Genomic DNA, 21,098 nt, shown 5'->3' on the forward strand with positions numbered 1-21,098 from the left:
GCACCATCGAGTTCAGCGCGCGGGGGAAAGAAAGGCGCGGGATGGGGAAGGAAGCGGAAAGGCTTCCGGGAGACGGAGAACGAGTGAGAGCGGGGCAGAGCGCCGGAAACCGGATTCTTCCACGGAAACAAGCCGACCTAGCCCTTCCCGGAAGAACCCTTGTGCTGGCAGGCGAAGCCACTTCCGGTACAGAGACCGGGCACTTCCGCTTGGCGGGGGAGCGGCGTGTCCTTTAAAAGGACACGAGCCCGCCGGCTCTTGCGCATGTGCGGTGCGCGCCCGGCCGGGTCTGAGGCGGCCTCGGCGGTGGCTGGGTCCCGGCGCTTCTCCTCGGGCCTTGGCGGTTGTGCGGGTGGTTTAAGAGGCATTATAAATACTAGCGAGCGAGTTCCCGTGCTCTGGTCGGAGTCGTCTTTAAATAACAGCCGGTCCTGTCCTGGCAGGGCCTGGCCCGGCCGCCTTCTGTCTGGCTGGGGGTGGGGGGGAGGAGAGATCGGTGAAGCCCTGGAAATAACTGCGGGCTGCAGGAATATAAATTCCGTTTGTCCTCTTTCTCCTTGCAGCTCTGCTAATCCAGGCCAGCCCGAATTGTGTCACTTAATATCACTTGTTTTCTCTTTGCTCCAGTGGTCTTGGAAGGCACAGTGTGTCAGTGACCCTGACTTACTGCTTTTGTCGTTTGCTTTTTTTTCTTTTTAAATAACGCCAGTGAAAATTGCTGACTCGATGACCTTTAGGGAGCATCGGCCTCCACCTGTTGGAAGAGTCCCTGCGTGCACCGCATCGGCACGGGTGCTCAAAGCTGCGTGTCGGGGCTGGCCCTGCCCGAGCCTCTGCGATAAGAGTGCGAGTGTGGTACAGCCTATTCAGCCTTAAAGCGTCTGATCCTGGAGACAGATGTCTGAGTCAGAGTGGTCCTGTGTTGGGTTACTCATTTACAGAGCTAATCCCGCAGATGGCAGGCGAGGGAACTGCTCTGATGTCATACCTAATGTATTTTCCTTATGCATAGCCATTGTTTTAGGGGGGATTTTTTGGCCATTAAAAGGTACTTTTTGGCATTTGAATGTAGTTCTTTTTTTAACTGCTAGTGCCTTGCATCACAAAGCCTTTTTAAAGTGCCTTTCATAGAAAATTGCCATATCCTTCCCTCTGCTGTGTTCAGGCACGTTTTACATGAGTTATTTTAATCTTCTGAGTCAGCCTTGCCTGTCACTACTACCTCTTTGATTTTTCTGAGAATCCTTAAGTCATCTTTAGGAGACTGAGGCCTAGATACTGCTCTTCTAGGTCATGTACAATCTGCATAGAAGGCATGCATCTCTTTCTCTCCAGCCCACAACGTGATGCCTCTGAAGGAGTGGTTTTGCAGTCTGGTGTTTAACAGCCCTCTTTTGCTCAGGTTTCGATCTGTCTGAGTCTGGAGGTTGTTTATTTTCCTCTCTTTGGCAACACCCAGTGGTTAGCAAGTCTAGGATGAATGGAAGGCTGCACCTCTTTTCGGCTTGTTGCAAACAATGGAGAGTGAACTCATGCATAACAGTCGTGTCAGCAGCGATCTTTCAAACTTTTATTTCTCATGGATGTAGGAGTTTCTTTCCCCTTTGGTCACATCTGCTTTCTGTGTAACGAGGACACTAAGTGCAACCAAAAAAAAAAAATCTGAGTCTGAATTTTGCTCCTGGTAACAGTGGCTAGATGACACGTGAGGAAAAACCATTCTCCTGTCCCTCAATTTATTTTTACTGACAGCTGGCATCCCAAACTAGATATGGAGTGAGACGACCCATGGTGTAATTAACACTGCTCCAGAATGAAAGTACTGGAACTATAATTAGCTGGTAGCCAGCTGTGGAGGAAAGTGATTACGCGCAGACTGGAGGCCTGGGGAGTCGGCATGCTGGCGAAAGGAAAGCTGGCGCTGGCAGAGGGGTGCGGGATCCCCAGGTTTGGCTGTCCCGCAGAGGGCAGCAGCAGGCAGGAGAGCTCCTGACTGATAACCTGGGCTTAGCAAATACTCTTGCTGCCTGTGCAGCGGTGGTGGCTCACAAAACAGGAGAAGTGCCCCTAAGTGGGGAAGGGAAGGCGGCCTTGCAGGAGTGGATGGGTCGCCTGGGAGAGGGGTTTTCCACCCACCTTGTCGTCTTCAGCCAGCCAGAACCGCCCCGCCGCCCTCGCTCTGTCCCGACATTTGTTTGGTTTCTCTGCCTTCTGTGTTTATGTGAACCTTGCAATGTTTTTCAGATGTGCTTCTGTGCGGCAGCGAGAGCTTTTGTGCGTTTCCTGCTGGGTCGTTGCCTCTGGCCCACAGTGAAGTTCCCTTTCCCCTGTCATTTTTCTCTTCCCTTGGCAAGGCATTCTGCCAGACCTTTCACTTTCCTGAAGCTCAGTACTGCGGTCTTTTGTTCCCTTCTCTTATTTTTCTGCTCTGGCTGACTGCAGCCACCAGTTCCTGGGTTTTTGGCTGGATTTTACTTCTGCTACTTTCTCTTGGAAGGAGGCTGGCAGCACCTCTCCTGACATCACCTCCGACCATGCAGATCTTACGCAATCCTCTGGATTTGCAGCCCTGCTCTTCCCTGACCTTGGCTAATCTCCTTCCTTTTGCAATACTTTTAAGCACTTTTCCCAGTGGAGGGTGGCAATTAGAGAGGCAAGTATAGGGTTGCGTACTTCTCTAGAGGGAGAGCAGGTTTGTGCTCCTTTAATCTAATAGGAAATGTCATCTTCCCTTTCATATGCAGCCCTTTCTTGTGGTATGCAGTCATCCACCAGGATTGCTCCCCTCCATTTCTTTCAGCGTTTCCCTTTTCCCTGTAGGAAGACCTGTCCCCGGTGATCAAAGGCATCCTTCTACAACGGCGGGAGCAGAATGAGGGAAACAGGATGCTGGATAAGGGATTAGAAAACCTGCTGGTTAGGTCTCTGCAATTAAACATGTCTCGGAGCAAGACTCAAGGAAATGTGTATCTACGCTCACTTGCCTCAGTTTCTCTGGTCGTTAGCATGGGGATAATTGCACTTGCTTTCTTTGGGGAATTGCCTTGACCTCTGTATACTGAACTTATTTTCCACCTTGTTTCTGTCATTAGAGCAACTGGCTCAGCGAGACAAGCAAGGGAGAGAAGCAAATACCAGAGTTAGAGGTCAGCTGTGCAGCTTGCTGCTTCCTTCTGTTTGAGCTCTCCTTCCAGACTGGGCAACTCAAGGGGTTTCTGGATCCCTCGGCTGAGTGGGCAGCAGTGCCCTTCTGGCCCCTGCAGGGGATGGCAGTGCCTTGTTATACCCCCTGGGGAGGGCTCGGTTGGATTTGTTATTGCCGATAGTGTCTTCCCCAATGCTCTGAGAACACAGGAATGCTCTTGCTGCTGAGGAGCAGTGTTGACAGCAGGCAAAGATGAAAGAAAACCGACAGGATGGAAGCCCTAGTCATCGCCATGGCTTGTGGGCTGATGGGTTATGTGCTGGGTAAGCCAAAAACAGGACAGGGAGAGGAAGATCTGCCAGGTTAGAGAGAGCCGTTTAAATTTACGGGGCTGAAGCGAGCATTGAAGGCCCTGAGCCCGCAAGGGGGAGCCTCGATGAAGTAATTCACCGCACCGCTGATGAGATCAGCGCCAGACTGGAACAGATCCGCTACGGAAACAGTGCGCTCGGGATTCAGGTGTTGAGAGAGGCACTTGGAAAGGTGAAGAGATTCACCTGTTCTTGCTCTAGCCCTGACTTGCTGTGTTATTGTTAGCAGATGGAAGGTGTGTTATTAGAAAGCACAAGTATTGGGGGAAAAAAAATTGTTTAAGAGCCTGGATTTTGCTGAGATACAGTTTGGCTCTAAAGAGCAGCAGGAGGGAAAAGGAGAAGGAGAAAAATCCTATTGCAAAGGCATTTTTCACGGGCATCCAAGCGTGATCCGAGCAGAGTTTGGCGACATGAAGCGAGGCATCCTGGAGCAAATCAGGGAGCCCAGCTGCGGCAAATCCCCAAGCCTGGATGATGAATACATCCCCGCATTGCGGTGACAAAGAAGTGTGACTTAGGGAAGCGTTTGCCGGGGATGCTGAGCGTAGCAGCTGCCTGGGGAGCTCAGAGATGCAGCCGTGTGCAGCCTCTCTTTTACAAGGCGGCACAGGGAGGAGGCATTCCCGCTGCGGGGTGCCCTGGCGCTGAATGCACGTGCTCTCAGCTGTGCAGCTGGCTCAGGTTTGGCAGCTGGTGAGCGTGAATAGATGGGTTTTGGCCCAGGCTTGAAAATCCCCCATTGCCAGTTGATCCTGCTTTGGCTGTAGCTGCCTCAGGTTCCCTAGGAAACTTCAGTGCTGGCTGAAGTCCGGACTGTGAAATGGCAAGAGGAGGGAATCTGGCAGCTCTCTGCCTCCAGTGTGGCTGCTCGGCCTCTGCCGCTTGGCACCGCAGCCAGCTTCAGCCCCGCTTTTGGCGGCGGTGAGGAGCAGCAGGGCAGAGTGAACCCAAGTGCTGGGGCACGGTGGACGTGGGCTTAGGAACAAAAAGAAAGCTGTGACCCAGGAGGTGGAGGAGGAGAAGGGTGACGCAGAGTCTGTGTATGCAGATTTCCCGAGGGCGGACCTGGCCTCTCCGAGGCTCCTTTCTGGTCCCTCTGGCTTTGTCTGCGTTTGTAAGTGCAACAGGAGGAGGGCTGGGCCCCAGCACTGCCTCAGGATGATGGCTGAGGCACGGCTGGGGGATAGGGCAGGCTGGGGGCTGTCCCAGCAGAGCCTTGTTGTCGCCAAATGTTTAAATCCATGGATGGAAGCTATGCCCTGCTCCTTGCTCTCGGGGCCAAGAGCAAAACAGCCCTGTAAGCCCGGGTCCCTCTGAAGGCAATCTTTTGAAGTGCAGTCCCTTGCACCCTGCATGTTTATCCCCTAATTTTCCACTTTTTCCTTCTCCGAAGATGGGAAATGTCACACAACTGGTTGTAGGTGAGTGTGTGGGGTGGGAGCCTGTGCGCCAGACTGAAACTGGGAAACACTTTGTCTGCTGGGCATGGCTGGACACAGAGCTGTGACTCAGTGTCCTACACCCCCCGCTATGCGTCACTGGCCGCGTTTGACCTCCTGCCTTGTAGGATGGGAGAGGTGCTATGAGGAAACGTTGCCCAAGCACATGAGGTCATGGAGTTGTGGGGGCCAGCTCCTGGATGCAGGGGATTGGAAAGACCTGGGTGCACAGACACGCTGAATTTGCTCCTCTGGCTCTCCTGCCTTGGGCAGGCGGAACGAGGAGCCCATCGTGTTGCCCATGGAGCACACAATTCTGCAGGGGCTTCCCATGCACACACAACTTCGTCCTGTTTCCCCCACCACCTCAAACTACATCAGGTTTGGGAACTCACTCAGGGAGCAGAACGGAGGCAGAGCTTGTGTATCCCCTGTTTAATGTGCTGCTGACAGATGAGTCCCCCAGCCAGGAGAAGGATAAGGTGCACGCCTCCAGGTGCATCCAGGTAGTCTCTGCCTGGAGGGGCTGCGTTCAAGCGGCACGCTGCTGTTCCCCTCAGCCCAGTGGGTGTTTTGAAGGCAGTGTCCGTGTTCTGAGTCTTGCCGCAACCACGCTGCACCTTTGCTGCCCTTGATTTGCAGCCTAAGTTCCCCTCCTCTGTGCAGAGGGAGGAGATGTTCCCAGCAGAGGCTGCTCCTTTTTCCACCTCCCTCCTCTCACAGAGTAGCTTTGCATCTTGAGTAGCTTGCCTCTCTTGAGCAGCACTTGAGCTGAATTTCGGGAGGAGGATGCATGCTGGAATTCAATGGGGTTAAAAGCAATAGTATCGTAGCATGGCTTGAGTGGGCTAGGAGACCTCTTCCTTCCAGCCCTTCTCTAGCTGCTGTGCTGCTCCTGCAGCCGGACGGCCGCTTGCTGGTGTTCAGAGCGGGTGCTGGGCGCTCTTCAGCTCATCCTGAGCTGCGTCCCTGGGGAGCTGCATCTCTGCTAGAGCTGTTCCGGAAAGATTTCCACCCCTTTCCTAATGAGACCGAGTGAGTAATAGAGATGTTCCTCAGGGACGGTGTTGTAAGGAGTGCTACGTGCGTGTTTGGGACCAGGGAGCAGGTCTCCACTAGCTTTTCCCTGCTGTTGTGCAGCAGACATTGATGCATGTCCCATCTTGACAGAAGAGATAAGCTCTGTGCGTGCAGATGGGAACTTGCCTGGCAGTTGCAGCCACCAATCCTCCTTGCATTGTTTTTCTCAGATCTCCTGGCTTGGCGAGTCTGTTTGTTGCACAGTGAATGGCAACGGCAAAATGTTTGGGGCTATTCAATTTGGGATGTGATAAGATTTGTCTGCTGTGAGTCATGTTTGAAGCATTTAGTTTGCAATAGTTTCTCCTCTCAGAGCAAGTGTTGTCCATCCAGGAATCTGGCTGCAACTAAAGCTGGGTGTCTGCTTCGCTGCTGAGGGGCTCCTGGGGGTAGCAATGCAAAGAAACCTGAGGGCAGCCAGGGAGACACAGCCAGGTTCTGGCCTGGGTGTGTTTCCAGTGGTGGGGAAAATAAGGACAGCAGGAAGAGGCACAAACTGGAGGGAAGGGAAAGAGAGCCAAGGAGAACAAACAGCCTAACATGACCACTGGGAGTGCAAAATAAACATCCACTGTGGTCAAGTGAGGGCTTACGTACTACTGGCTACGTGGGGATGGGTCAGAAACGGGAGTAGAGGCTCACAGGAGCAGTCGAGAGGAGGGATGGGATGCCCATATGGGATTGGTCGGCAAAACAAGGTGTCCTCAAATGCATGGGGTGTCTCTTAGTGCCCAGTATAGTGCTGGAAAGGGAGATAGGGTGTCCCAGCAGTGCAAAGCAGCTGCAAGCAACTTCTGCCCTACTCCCTGCAGTACCATGTGGAGATGAAACATCTCTGGGCAGTGCCATGACCCAGCAGGCTCAGGTGCTGGTTTCGAAAGCTCCCTCACCTGGAGGCAATGCTAAGCAAAGCTGTGGCTGTAGCTTCTCACTGGGAAGCAGGGGAAAAACGTAATTTAGCAGTCCTCGTGCTGGTGAAAGTTGGGGCCTCCTCTGCACTTTGGTTGTCCTTGGAGCTCCTGCAGCAGGTCAAACTCAGCTCTTTTTCCTGTGCCTCACTCTGAATGTCCATGGGTTCATGTACTTCTGATGCCTTTCTCTTTGGAATGCGGGTGGAGAGGAACAGGGAGAGTCAGTTGTGTGGGCTTGGTCTTTTCTTAGATCTCCTTCAGATGCCTGCAGTTCCCTCTTTAGATGCCCATTTGCCGCACTGAGTCCGTCATTTTGGGATTTGGGTTCCCCTTTTTTGGCAGCTTTTCTTTCACATTTCCATCTGGTTTGGTTTTTACCATTTCATTTTGCAGGGCCATCAAAGGGAGTTTGTTCAGGCTGATTTTGGAGCAACAGATAGTTTTGACTTGACAGCCCCTTCCTCTGCAGACCTTAGCCTTAGCTTCAGGGTGGATTTCCCCTTCAGACCCTCTCAAAGCTGATGGTTGGTAAGGTGGTTTGCTGCTTCCCAGTTGGGTTGAGGGATACTTGCCTTTAGCGATGTGAGCGTGAGAGAACAGACCTTTTTTTTCACTCCCGTTCTTTCCAGCCCATGAGCTGTTAATTCTTGTGGCTTTTCAAAACTTGCTATTTCTCCCTTAGCATTTCTTTCTCTTTCTTTCTTTTTTTTTTTTCTTTCCAGTGGATGAGCCACCCTTGGCATCATGCCTCGTCCGTGTGACTCAGATGGATTCTGCTTGTCTGAAGGATTCCTGCAAGTCCTCAGAGTTGTCCAACCCGCCCGGGCTGAGTGCTGGAGCCCATGAGAAACGCACTCAAAAGGAGTTGCGCAGTGCCAGCAGCCTTGCTCTCCCTGTGTGGGATGGACCGCTGCGCGCGGGGACTCGACAGTCATTCTCGCTGCACACCCTTGCTGTCCTGTGGGGTTGAATCCGGGATGGCTGCTCGGAGCTCAATGGAGGGAGGTCCCCATGGACCTTTTGTGTATGGCGCAACGCTGCGTTTCTTTTTTGCTTATTCAAGTTCCAGCCAGCTGGCCTCATGCTGTCCTTGTTGTGGGAAATGATCCCCTTGAAGTCAGGGGAGATGGCCTTGGGGCATCTTGGAAGTCCCCTGGCTTCCACTGTTGGAAAGCGTCTGTTCATTTTGAATGCCTCTGGTTTTCGGACTTAATTGGACCCACCCAAGAGCTAATTTTTTTAGAGGCACTGAATGCCTCAGTACCTCCTAGTGATAGTAGATGGTGTGGTGAGAGATCAGCATCTCTGATACTTGAGCTGCATTAGCCAAGAGAGCCCAGCTTCCTTTTACCTTCTAGGACAGGTTTGCAATGCTGAATTAAAAAAAAAAAAAGCTATTTATTAATTTTAAATCTGGCCATGATAGCTTTAAGATGAGAATCTAAAGAAGAAGAGGTTTTTTGGATGTGAACTTGGGTATTTGTGACTCAGTTTCCCCAGGTGCAAGGTGAGGGGGCTGCCATTTTCCTTACTCAATGGTAAGGTAAAACTGTTGGAGATCTTCATCTTTTGGTGCAAGATGTAAGTGGAGCATAAGGCCTCATGAAGCTGATCCTTTGTGGAGAGCTCTTTGGAAGATCCTTTTCCCATTAAGCTGATAATATCTCATCCAGTCTGGGTAAAGCTAGGAGATCCCAAAAGTCCAAGAGAGGGGGAAGCCATGAGCCTTCTTTGCATCTTCTCTTTGCCAGTAGGGAAGCTTTCAACACAAGTGCATTTTTATCTCCAGGCGTGTTTTTGAAAGCCTTTCCCAAAACCCACATTCTTGGCATGTCCCCACCATGAGGGAAAGAATTAGAGAAATGAAGGCTGGAAACAGAATTGGGTAGCATTTAATCAGTCCTCTGACCTCCTTTCCCCACCCTCTGCCAGTTTGGTTCATTCTCCTGCCCCTCAAGTTGAGGACCTATGAGATGGGACTCATCTGGCTGCTTGGGTTGATGAAATGGCCCTGATGCCTTATGAGCCAGCTCCCGTGCACACAAACTACCTTCCTCCCCAGTCTGTGCACAACTCGTAGCACACAAAAATGTGGCCACAGACTTCAGAGCTGCCTGAGAGAGATGTCCACTGTGAAGGTATAAGGTCCTAACTTGGCCCTGGAGATGGAAACCATCCATCAGAGCACATTTGAGCTCCCCATGGAGATGGGAGATGCCAGTCACTGTGGCACCACCACCTTTCCGATAGGGTAGGGAGAGAGATGGAGTCTGAAGCTACCCACCTCCCCTGTGCGCTTGATCTGCTCCACTGCTTGGTGCAGGTTCCCTCCACTGCTGCCCCTAGCCATGAAGAAAGGTGGGGTTTTTTTCCACATGTTTGCTCTTCAGCTAGCTTTGTCCTTCCTCCTTCTTATTCCCCACATCCTAAAGAAGAGAAATTACGCGCTACAGCTGAAGGAGATGCTGGTGGAGACCGTACTGGATGCTGATGGCCTCTAATCTCTTGCCCCCAGGTTCGGAGCATGGATGCTGCTTCCATACTTCCACAGAGGCTCCAGATGACACACTGTCAGGGAGCTGGGGCATGAGTGGTGGCAGCAGATTCACCTCCAGTCCTTTGTTCCTTCCCATTTTAGTTGATCCGAATGCAGAGACTTCAGTGCCTTCCCTAGAGAAGCCGTCCTGCTCTGTTTAACCTCTTAGGCAGGAGGATGGTGCTCATGGGCACCAGTTTCCTTGTGCTCATCATTGCCTTGGCTTCTGCATCTCCTGGACAATCCCCTCCTGTACACACCCTCCAGATCCACAGACCTGTTTATCCAGTCTCCTGCTTACCTCAGTGTTTGGCTGAGGTAAGTACACTTTGTTCTCTCAGGCCTCCTCCGTTAGGAAGCTGGCTGGCTTTCAGAACTTAGGGATTGGCTGGGTGAAGGTTGCAGCACTATCTGCTGAGAGGCAAACCAACACCTCTCAACTGAAGGGGAAACCACTCCTGTCAAACCTACCTGGGAATTTCTGTGACTGGCAGGTGGAGGACTGAGCATCTCCATCAGCAGGTGGTGGAAGCCTCTTTTCAGTTATGTCCTGAGCCCTGGCCTCTGAAAATCCAGGGCTCAGCTTCTTGAAATCCACCCCCCAGCCCTCTAAGGCAGGGGCAATTCCCCCCTAGGCTTCATAAAAGGGGGAAACCAAGGCAGAAGCATGGCTTAATCGCAGATGCTAGGAGGAACCGCGACCAGAACCCTGATAAAGTCAGAGAACACGGTTTAAATCAGGTCACTGCTCGATATTTATTGTGTGGAGTTTTTCTTTTTTCTTTACTCCCGCACTGAAATCCTTCCCCAGAGGCTCTTCAAGGAAATAAATAGCCAGTGGAAAGGGACAATAGCTTGCTGTGGAGTACAAATTATATGAAGCGGTAGGAAATAATAGCAGAGTGAGCAGCTGCTACTCTGAGAAGGAATGCACGGTTGCTCTCTCCAGCTCCCTTTGCCTTGAGCGAATGCTGATGCTGGTCCACAGCACAGGCTTCCTTAAGTACAAAATGGGACAGACATCTTTTCCCCTCACAGTGTCCTCCTCCAGTGCTGCTTATTAGCGCCAAGCTGAAGCCACAGCCTCTCATTAGGGTGCTAAGGGGATCTCTTGCTTCTTCTCACAGGGCTTGGTTTGACAAATCTCTGCAGGCAGCATGACCACCTCACCTTCCCCTCTCTCCCTCTTCCCTTCTGGGCTGAGCATCATGTCTGGTGAAGACCTGTGTTACTCCTATGAGGGACTATTCCTAGCTCATATCATCTAGAGAGGATGCATTGGCTGCCCTGTCCTCTGAGCCTTTTGGAGCCCTTCCTCAGAGCACCATTGGGAGGCACAGTGGGGACCATTTTTGTGTGTGGTATGGACTTTAGGGGCTTCCCTCTGCCACAAAAGGCCTTGAGAAACCTCTCACAGCTAGGGTGGTTGGGCTACCTTGGCTGGGAAGTGGCAAAGCCTGCAGTTTTCCTCAGAGCTTCACACCTAGCTGGCTTATCTCCTGCCCAAGTAAGAAAACAAAATAAATACCGCTGCCAGCAATGATGCTGCTGAGGATCTTGGCAGCCTGCTGGGGAGGGTGGCCTTCAGTCCGTTATCAACAGCTGTGTGGGTGCCCTGTGGTAGAGGTGGCAACTCTAGGCTATGATACATGAGGTGCTGCTGTCTGAGGCCATCCCGAGGGTCTTGAGCTCACAAGGGTGCTCCTGGTGGCCTGAGATCCCCCCAGGTTTAGAGAGAAGGTCAGGAAGGACAGTTAACCACCAAACCTACCTCACGGGACCTCTTCAAATGAAGCTGCCACATTTCGTGCGGTGAAAGCCCTCTGCAGAGAACCTGCCCTGCCACCCTTCTGGCTGAAAGCCCACATGATTTCATAGGGCTCTTCCCCCTTTAAAATTTTTTTTTTTTTTGTTTTCTCCATGCAAAATTGCAAGCCTGCCTGCTCCCCATTGGAAGCCTGGCTTGCCCTCAGGTCAGGCATGGCCCCCACCCTCACACCAGTGACTGCTTGTCAAGTCTCTGCTGTCCCAAGGCAACTGCTGGGAATGCAGCAAAGCATCCTCCGGTGCCAGCGGTGTGAACATGGGTGTCCCACACCAGTACAGGCCAATTGCCCTCCGGCCGGGATGAACATCTATATGGGGTCCTGGAGAGGCACTCGCAGGCAGGTACCCTACCACAGGATCATCTCTCTGAGGGTGAAGGGTTCCTGGATCACTTGCACTGATGATTGCCGGCTTCCACAACCGTTGCTTATCTTTTCTTCTCTGTACACACCCTCCACCTCCTTTGCAGATGCCCTTTAGCCGGATTTCCTCTTTCTTTTGGGATTTTCATTCCCATCATGTCACTGTTTCCTTGGGCTTTCTGCTTTGCAGTGTCTGCGGGGAAGTGTCGACCTGCCCCCTTCACCCTCCATCATCCCAATCACCACCTCCAATTGCACTGGAGGATTTAAGCTCTTCGGGGGTCGGTAAAGTATCAGACCCTTCCTACGTGGGGAGCACATCCCCCTGCATGACAGAGACCATGTGCACAAGGCTGGTGTCTGACCATGCGGAGGCTCAGTTCTGCAGACGAAGGAAGTCGCCAGTGCTGGCAGAGTTGCTGCCTGGTTTCCCACAATTGTTCCCAGTGGCAAATAAAAGGGGGGTGAACGCCCCTGCTGAGCATTGTAGCAGGGGGGTTAATGTTATCTGAAGAAAATCTCTGAGCAGCTCGTGCCTTTTTCCTGCCCGTCTTCCCTCCCTGCGTGTTCTCACATCCGTGGTACTTGTGGCTCCGCACATAACTCTCTGCGCGGGTAGTTTTTCCCTGTCCCTCAGACATGCTGCTCTCCCTCCTGGGCAGCCTCATGCTCTGCCAGTGGGATCAGTGGATAAATCCCAGTGAGAGCAATGTTTCTGTCTGCTCCATGCTGGGCTGTGTGGGAAGTGGGGTGAAGGCTCCTCCACTTTGCTGGCCCAGGACCCGGGTCTTGCCTCTGCTGTGACGTTCCTGTGTTGCTTTGTCCAGCCGTGAAGGACAGGATTTTTCTAACCAAGTTTAATGTCAGTCTTGGGATGTGATCTCTTGAGCCCTAGAAGTGTTTGTTTCTCTCTGTTGTCTTAACATGAGTTCAGGTGACTCACCCTGATGGTGGCTGTGCAAGCAGTGTCTCTGTCCTGCCATTGTACCTGCAAAGGAACAATGTGAGGTGCTGGAAAGAGAAACCCCTCATAGCCAGTGGGATGCTCTGATGTATTGGGAGGGGGGCTCTAGGCTCTGCATTCTCTCTGGGAGGGCTGCAGGGGAGCAGGGTGATGCAAAGGTGTGTGTAGGGGTGGGACACAGCAGCATGATGGGAAACAGACCCCACACCAGAAAACACCGTCCCCAGCACCTGCTCCTGCTGGCTCCAGCCTCAGCCTGGAGAGGTTTCACCAACAGCTTCAGTGACCACAGCAGCAAATAAATTTCCCAAGCCTGCTGGGCTTTATGACCCACTGCTAATAGGAAACACCTCTGGGGAAGGAGTGCTTATCAGCACTTATCTCTGCTTGCTTCAGGAGCTTTTGGGGAAGGGCAGAAGTCAAGTCGCCTCCCAGCTGGCTGTGCAGCAGCAGGATGACTGCACTCAGCTGCCTTCTGCAGGGCTTGGGATTGGGGCTGAGGGACTGCCGGTCTCCTGAGCCTTGGCCAGCTCCTCCTCCCTCTGGCTTTTCCACCAACTTCTGGAGTCTGGCAAAACACCACCAAACTGTGCAACCAAATCTGGGACATTGTCTACTGGCATGTGGCTCTTACCTGGTGTCCTGTTTCTGGCTAGGATAGAGTTAATTTTCACCTGAGCTGGGAGAGGAACTGGAGCTGGTGGCACCTGTGGCTGGGGGACAGAGCTGGGATACTTTACTAATTAGTCCATAGCTGGGATAGTTTACCCAAATTACCCAAAATAGCCCCAAAAGGGCTATTCCATACCATGTGACATCATACTCGGTACATAAAGTGGGGATGGTGCTGAGGGTCAGGTTCCTGCTACTTGAGAGGGAGTTAGGCATTGGGATCCACCGAGAGCTATTGTACTGTAGATTACATGCTTAAGTATCTTCTGTTGTTGTGTTTTTTTATCTCTGTTTTCTTTTCCTCTTTTGTTCTCTTAAGCTGTTTTTATTTCAACCCATGAGTTTTGCCTTTTTTTCTTTCCCAGTTCTCCTTCCTGTCCCACTGTGGGGGGAGTGAGTGAGTGAGTGAGTGACTGTGTGGTATTTTAGCTGCTGAGTGGGGCTAAAGCCCGACAGTTCTTTTGGTGCCCGACTTGGGGCACGAAGGGTTGAGTTAACTACAGATCTGATCAGCATGGCTTGAAAAAAATTTGTTATACACGCTTGTTGTATTGTATCAGTTATTAGTTGCTGGTTATGATGTTGCAGTGGTTGGTGATGCTGTGTTATATACATTCTTATATGTACTATGTGTTCCCTTTGGTGCTGTTTATCACCTCTGGGAAAATGATAAGAATGATCATTTTATTGTACTATGCCATATCAATTTATGATATAGTAACCTCGATGGCCTTGAAGATAAGTTGGTATCTGTATGCAGATGGTTTCCCCAACTCTTTCACTTCCAGGGCAGTTACAACAATTTTTGAGAACTTTGAATATCCTGGGGATGTTCAAGCCTGCATGCTGTTATTGCTATGTGTCTTGAATCTGTCCCAGGTCTTGTTTAGGGTTACAAAAACACTTTTCAGGAATATCACCCAGAGATCTGCCCTCAGGCGGGATAGTCATGTGTGGCACGGCATGTGGGAGAATATGGGCAGGTACCTAGAGAAATTCTCACCTCCCATGGTTTGGAATTTTAGTCCCAAACAACTAAAATATCCTGATGAAGTGACAGAATGTTTGAAGAAAAAATGCTGTGGCTATTTTAAAGAGGCACAGCTTGCTGCACTGTGCTGGGCCCTGGCTAATATCTACCAAACACTGCTCATGTAGCACCTTTGAGGGAAAGAGAGGGAAAACAAACTGTCCAGCACTGTGGCTACTCAGACCCCTGGCACCAGGCACTGCAGTTGAACCAGAGAACAAACCTGTGCTGGTATTGGTTGCCCCTGTATGCAAGAAGAGAACTTGGAAGTGGAAGTCAGCTCATTTAGTAAGGGATGAAGAAGCTTCTTCTAAGAGGGAGCAAGAGGAAGGAGCACACTGCCCTGTCAGTGAGGAGGTGGTCTACTCTGAAGCAGGGCCATCACAAAAACAGGAGGAGGAAGAATCACCCACTTCACTCCAAGGAAGAACTTGGTAGGAGGGCTCCTAGTCTTCTTTGGAGGAAGAACCCATAAATGATACAGTAACCACCCAATCTCTATCCCTGGGTGAGCTGTGAGATATATGAAAATATTTCATCAGTAGTCCAGGCGAGCACATTGTCATTTTGCTACTCTGGTGCTGGGATAACAGGGCCAGTAGCCTGGAATTAGAGTACAGAGAAGCTAGGCAGCTGGGATTAGTTTCTAGAGAAGGGGGCATTGACAAAGCAATTGGAAAAGGGACAGGAGCCCTCAGCCTTTGGAGGTGACTCCTGTCAGGTGTGAAGGAAAGGTATGCTTTCAAGGAAGATGTAATATGCCAACCAGCCAAGTGGACCACCATGGAGAGAGGTATCCAGAACCTGAGGGAATTAGCTGTGCTGGAGGTGATTTATGATGACCTGGGCAATAAGCAGTTATCCAAAGATCCTGGTGAAGTCAAGTGCACACAGCCCATGTGGTGGAAGTTTGTTCGAAGCGCACCATCATCAGGCAGAAAACATCAGGGGAGACTCGAGGTCGACCCCTCGAGTTTTGGACCTGGGGATGTAGAGGATCCGAGGCCCACTACCCTCCAACTGAAAATGAGATACTAGCAGCATATGAAGGAGTTTGAGCTGCTTCAGAAGTGGTTGGTAATGAAGCACAGCTCCTCCTGGCACCCCGACTGCCAGTGCTGTGCTGGATATTCAAAGGGAAGGTCCCCTCCACACATCACACAACTGATGCTACGTGGAGTAAGTGGGTTGCACTGATCACACAGTGGGCTTGAATAGGAAACCCCAGTCGCCCAGGAATCTTAGAAGTAATCATGAACTGGCCAGAAGGCAAAGATTGTGGAAAGCCACCAGAGGAAGAGGTGATGCATGCTGGAGAGGCCCCACCATATAATAACCTACCAGAAAATGAGACGCGATATGCTCTCATATCGATGGGTCCTGTCGTATTGTAGGATAACACTGAAGGTAGAAAGCTGCTCTGTGAAGTCCTACAAGACAAGTCACAGAAGCCGCTGAACGGCACGGTGAATTGAGTCAGTTTGCTGAGGTGAAAGCCATCCAGCTGGCTTTAGATATTGCTGAACGGGAAAAATGGCCTGTTCTCTATCTCTATACTGACTCATGGATGGTGGCAAATGCGTTATGGGGGTGGTTAAACAATGGAAGCAGAGCAATTGGCAGCATAGAGGCAAACTCATCTGGGCTGCTGTAGTGTGGCAAGATGTTGCCACCTGGCTAGAGAATCTGGATGTAAAAGTATGTCGTGTAGATGCCCATGTACCCAAGAGTCGGGCCACTGAAGAACATCAAAACAATCAGCAAGTGGATCAAGCTGCTAGAATTGAAGTGTCCCAGGTAGATCTGGACTGGCAGCATAAGGGTGAATTATTTTTAGTTCGGTGGGCCCATGACACCTCAGGCCATCAGGCAATAGATGCAAGATATAGATGGGCTCATGATTGAGGGGTCGACTTGACCAATGGACCCTATTGCATAGGTTATCCATGAATGTGAAACATGTTCTGCAATCAGGCAAGCCAGGCGGTTAAAGCCTCTGTGGCATGGAGGACAATGGCTGAAATATAAATATGGGGAGGCCTGGTAAATTGATTATATTACACTCCCATAAACCTGCCAAGGCAAGCGCCATGTGCTTATGATGGTAGAAGCAACCACTGATGGTGGGAAACATATCCTGTGCCCCGTACCACCACCTGGAACACTATCCTGGGCCTTGAGAAGGAAGTCTTGTGGCAACATGGCACCCCAGAAAGAATTGAATCAGACAACGGGACCCATTTCCAAAACAACCTCATAGACACCCGGGCCAAAGAGCATGGCCTTAAGTAGGTATATCACATCCCCTATCACGCACCAGCCTCTGTGAAAATCAAACAATACAATGGATTGCTAAAAAGTATGCTGAGAGCAATGGGTGGTGGGACCTTCAAACATTGGGATACACATTTAGTAAAAGCTGCCTTGTTAGTCTACACTAGGGGATCTACCAATCAAGCTGGCCCTGCCCATTCAGAACTTTTAGGTACTGTAGAAGGGGATAAAGTCCCTGTGGTGCAGGTAAGGAATTATGTTGGGGAAAACAGTGTAGGTTACTCCTCCCTTGGGCAAAAGCAAACCCACCCATGGGACTGCTTTTGCTCAAGGACCGGGGTGTACTTCGTGGGTGATGCAGAAGGATGGGGAAGTCCAATATGTTCTCCAAAGAGATCTGATTTTAGGTGAAAATAGCCAATAATTTGAACTGATGTCAGTTGCTGTACAATACTGTATATCATTACTTCTCTAGCTGTTATATGCCATATCAAAGGTATAACGTAAGAATCACCTGCATTAACAGACAATGAAATTTCATAAAACTGAGCAAAGTGCAGCAGTGATGGAACCAGAACTGGCTTTAGCGACTGGCACCCAGCAACTCCAGATTGACATCTTCAACCTGCAAACCATGAACATAAACCAGTCACACCAGATACACCAACTGAGCAAACACTGAGTCATTTGTCCTGCCCTGAGAGGCTGTTGTGACAGATGGAGCCCAAAGCCATGGACTAAATGAACTCCACAGACATTTTGGAGGGATGACCAATAGACTAAGAGAGTGATATCTGTGTGTGTGTATATACATATATCAAAGACAGAAAAAAGAATGATGATGATTAATTGGAAGGTGTAGGATCTGGGCATGATGTAGATGGTATGGAACAAGGGGTGAATAATGTCCTTGTTCTGGCTAGGATAGAATTAATTTTCACCTGAGCTGGGAGAGGAACTGGAGCTGGTGGCATGTCTGGCTGGGGGACACAGCTGGGATACTTTACTAATTAGCCCACAGCTGGGATAATTTACCCTAATTAGCCAAAGGGCTATTCCTTACCCTGTGACATCATGCTCAGTGTGTAAAGCAGGGATGGTGCTGAGGGGCAGGTTCCTGCTACTCAGGAAGAAGCCAAGCATCAGGATCCACTGTGAGCTATTGAACTGCAAATTATGTGCATAAGTATTTTCTGTTATTAGTTGTTGTTTTTTTTTTTAATTTTATTTATTTTTTTTTAATTTCCATTTCTGTTTTCTTTTCCTCTGTTGTTCTCTTAAACTGTTTTTATCTCAACCCATGAGTTTTCCCTTCTTTTCTTTCCCAATTCTCCCCATCCCACTGTGGGGTGGCACTGAGACGGGAGTGAGTGAGAGACTGTGTGATATTTTAGCTGCTGATCAGGGCTAAACCATGACATCTGGGAAGAATACAGCAAGGGTGATGCTCCCCTTTGAGGACAATGTTCCTGCTTCTCAGGGTTAGGGAGGATGGGGCTATTGAACCTGGTGTGCATGGCTCCTCTACTTAAAAGCTTTGGGTCTCGATGGAGCCTGGATGGGAGGTTGCAGAGAGCTGCAGCCTCTGCAGCATGGACTGCTAGTGCAATCCTACAATCATAGAATAGTTTGGGTTGGAAGGACCTTTAAAGGTCATTTAGTCCAACCCCCCTGCAAGGAGGAGGGGCATCTTCAATGTCCGTGCTTCGATGTCCTCTGTCAAATCCATGCAACTGGGCCTGAATCTAGAGTCACGAGAAGGGAAGAAGGTGGGATGTTTTGTTTTTTTTTTTTTAGCCAAGCTGTTACATGCAGGAAATAAAGGAACACCTCCATGGCCAGCTGGCCACAGCTTGTCCTGTGCAGTGGCTTGAGTAGCACCACTAAGGGCTATGTGTGGTGGTCCCTCCACAGGGAGCCCACTGAGGAGACTGGGAATCAGTTGAATCTCCTGAAGTCCCTAATGAGGAGAAGTGTACACAGGGAAGCTATTTCTTTGGATCAAAGTCTCTACTAGCAGTTGATGGGCCCTTGTGGAGGCGGGGGTGCTGTTAATGTGTAAGCCACGAGGAAGTTCAAAGTGTGCAAAGTGTTTCTGAGAGAAACTGCCAGTGTTTCCCTGCCTGGTTATTCTACCCACTGAGGAAGATGGCTGTAAGGGCTGTTGCTCCTCTCTTCTCTCCCTCCAGGGTCCCTAGCCCAGCAAGCCACAGTCACCTCCGCTATCACCGCTTGCGTTTCTTGGGCTGTGGGCGATGCTGCCCACCAAACCCTGGCTCGTGCCTTTCTCCTTTAATCCTCTTTGTACTTCTGCTGTCATGCTCTGCCTTTCCTTCTGCAGGGGACAAGCCTGTCTTCATCTCTTGACTCTCTCTCATGTCTTTTTTCACTTGCTGGCTTCACTCAGCCCGCTCTTCCTTCACTGACTGAGAAGCCCATGCAAGATCTCCAGCATGGAAGGTTTTAGGCCATAAGAGGAAAACCAGCTGAGAGAAGTAGATGTTCTCCTGGCTGGGGAACCTTCTCCAAGCAACACCCTCTCACTTGTGGTGGCAGGGGAGGAATGGCTGAAGAAGCCCTAAAGACTACTTTTTTCTCTGCCTTAGGAAAAATTTGAAATCTTCAACCTGGATATGAAGACTGGGGACACCCTGAAGCTAAAAGGCCACATATCAGACGATACTGATGGGTAAGTACAAAGAAACAAACCTTGACTTATCCGGTGGGCTGCAGAGGGAGGTTTTCCCAGGCTGCCAGCTACAAAAAGGGTGAACACAGCCCAGCATTAGGAGAGCCCCTACACCACCACCATGCAAACTCCCCCAGTTCTTGAGCAGAATGAGGAATCAGGAGGCATTAAGCAGCTGCAAAGCCAATGGAGTAACTGGGTGCAGTGTTGGATCTGAGATTGTCCAAGAGTCTGTCCTGCCTGTGTGGCTGACCTTCCTCCTGTTCACCCACAGCTTCAGCATCAATCTCGGCTGTAGATCCTCGGATCTGGCACTTCATTTCAATCCCCGCTTCAATGAATCTGTCATCGTCTGCAACTCCAGGTGTTCCAATGCCTGGCAGGAAGAGCATCGTGATAACCACCTCTGTTTCTCCAAGGGCTCCTCTGTCAAGGTGAGGGTGCTGTGCCAGCATAGAGTTGTGGAGTGTCTATGTGGTGGGGAGGAAGTCCCTGGTTAGCAGATTCCTGTACCTCAGTCCTCCTTGTCCCACCCAAAGCCTCCTGCTCCCTCCCAGCAGTCCCTCATCCTCTGGGCTTTTGATCCTAAATGATGGCCATTTCCACTCCTCCTTCAAAAACGCAATGCTTCCTCTGGGAAGGTTGTGTGAGCTCTGTCTGAGGCTTTCTAAGTGCTTCCTGCCCCTCACGCTTGCCCAGCAGGTGAGTGCACCAGGGGCACGTTTGAAGGTAAAGGGGGTCTCCAAGAAGCAGGATCTTACTGCTCTCTACCTTATTTGTCTCCCTAATTCCCTCTTGTACAAACATAGGCTTTAAGTCAACCCAGAGTTTGGAGCAATGTCCAAAACCCTCTACCTCAGCCGTTCTGTCCTCACTGCTCCTGGATCCATGCTGCCAATCTGTCCTCCCTCTCTCTCCTCCTGCCAGGGATGCTGTCCTAGTTGCTGTCTCACCCCATCTGATGTCCTGAGATGTGAACAGGGCTGCATTTAGGAGCAGTCCTCTTCCTATTGCTGTGGAGAGGAAGCTTGTTTCCTCAGCCTTGGCTGGCTCTTGGGGAAGGGGTGGCGAGGTGATGGCTTTGGGGAACGACCCCTTTGATTTGCAGTGATCAGCGATGCGTTCTTGTCCTGTCTGCTTCTGTGTGTTTATCAGCGAAGCTCCTTTTTCCAGGTCCTGGTGAGCTCCTGAGGGTATGGGAGTGTTGGGTTTATTCTACCCTGTTCAGAGCAGACCTAAGCCATGTGGCGTATAAAGACACACTTGAGTTTAACTGCTCTGAGTTTACAACCTGAGCAGCTGAAACAGTCCCAGGAGAGATCCTGTCCCCAGGTGATAGTCTAGGTACCAGCTCAGACCCTTGCTATCAGCTGTTTATTTCCTGCGTCACCCTCAGCGCAACCCCCAGCACCTTGCTTGAGGCCATAGGGACCAGGTCTGACCCGCGCATGTAACAGTCAGGCCTTTCGCCTGGGTGCTCACCTCCTAATCTCCTCCTTGTCCCCAATTCCTCCCCTCTCTTCTCCTAGATTGTCATTGAAATGCTGGCAGACAAATTCCAAGTGAAACTGCCAGATGGGCATGAAGTGGTTTTCCCCAACCGGCACTGCTACGACAAGATCAGCTACATGAGCATCAAGGGAGGCTTCAGGGTCACCTCCTTCAAGCTGGACTGATGGGTGCCACTTCCTAGCTCTAATAAAAACCCGAGCAGTGGGAGACTAGTGCTCCAGCTGCTTTGGCTTCTGCGAGATCTCTGTCTCTGTGGCTTTTGGCAACACATTGACAAAGCCCA

General features: G+C 50.7%; 1 protein-coding gene across 2 annotated transcripts; it reads left to right on the forward strand.

The window, feature by feature from the left end:
- Window positions 1-116: 116 nt before the first annotated feature.
- LGALS2 (galectin 2) lies at window positions 117-21,022 on the forward strand. 2 transcript variants are annotated; one of them, XM_086740129.1, is made up of 4 exons: window positions 117-186; window positions 19,221-19,303; window positions 19,578-19,737; window positions 20,833-21,022. In XM_086740129.1, exons 2-4 carry the CDS (start codon window positions 19,248-19,250, stop codon window positions 20,977-20,979), a joined length of 363 nt encoding a protein of 120 aa, XP_086596255.1. In that variant the 5' UTR covers window positions 117-186; window positions 19,221-19,247; the 3' UTR covers window positions 20,980-21,022. The 2 variants fall into 2 exon arrangements, with proteins under 2 accessions (XP_086596255.1, XP_086596254.1); XM_086740128.1 differs by lacking the exon at window positions 117-186 and adding an exon at window positions 18,734-18,768.
- The last annotated feature ends 76 nt before the right edge of the window (window positions 21,023-21,098 follow it).

Source organism: Chlamydotis macqueenii, chromosome 1 (genome assembly GCF_036417535.1).
Source record: "Chlamydotis macqueenii isolate bChlMac1 chromosome 1, bChlMac1.mat, whole genome shotgun sequence".
NCBI lineage: Eukaryota > Metazoa > Chordata > Aves > Otidiformes > Otididae > Chlamydotis > Chlamydotis macqueenii.

Coding starts and splice junctions, on each gene's coding strand:
- LGALS2 (XM_086740128.1), top strand. Junction 19,304..19,577: donor ATATCAGACGATACTGATGG/GTAAGTACAAAG, acceptor GTTCACCCACAG/CTTCAGCATCAATCTCGGCT. Junction 19,738..20,832: donor CCAAGGGCTCCTCTGTCAAG/GTGAGGGTGCTG, acceptor CTCTTCTCCTAG/ATTGTCATTGAAATGCTGGC.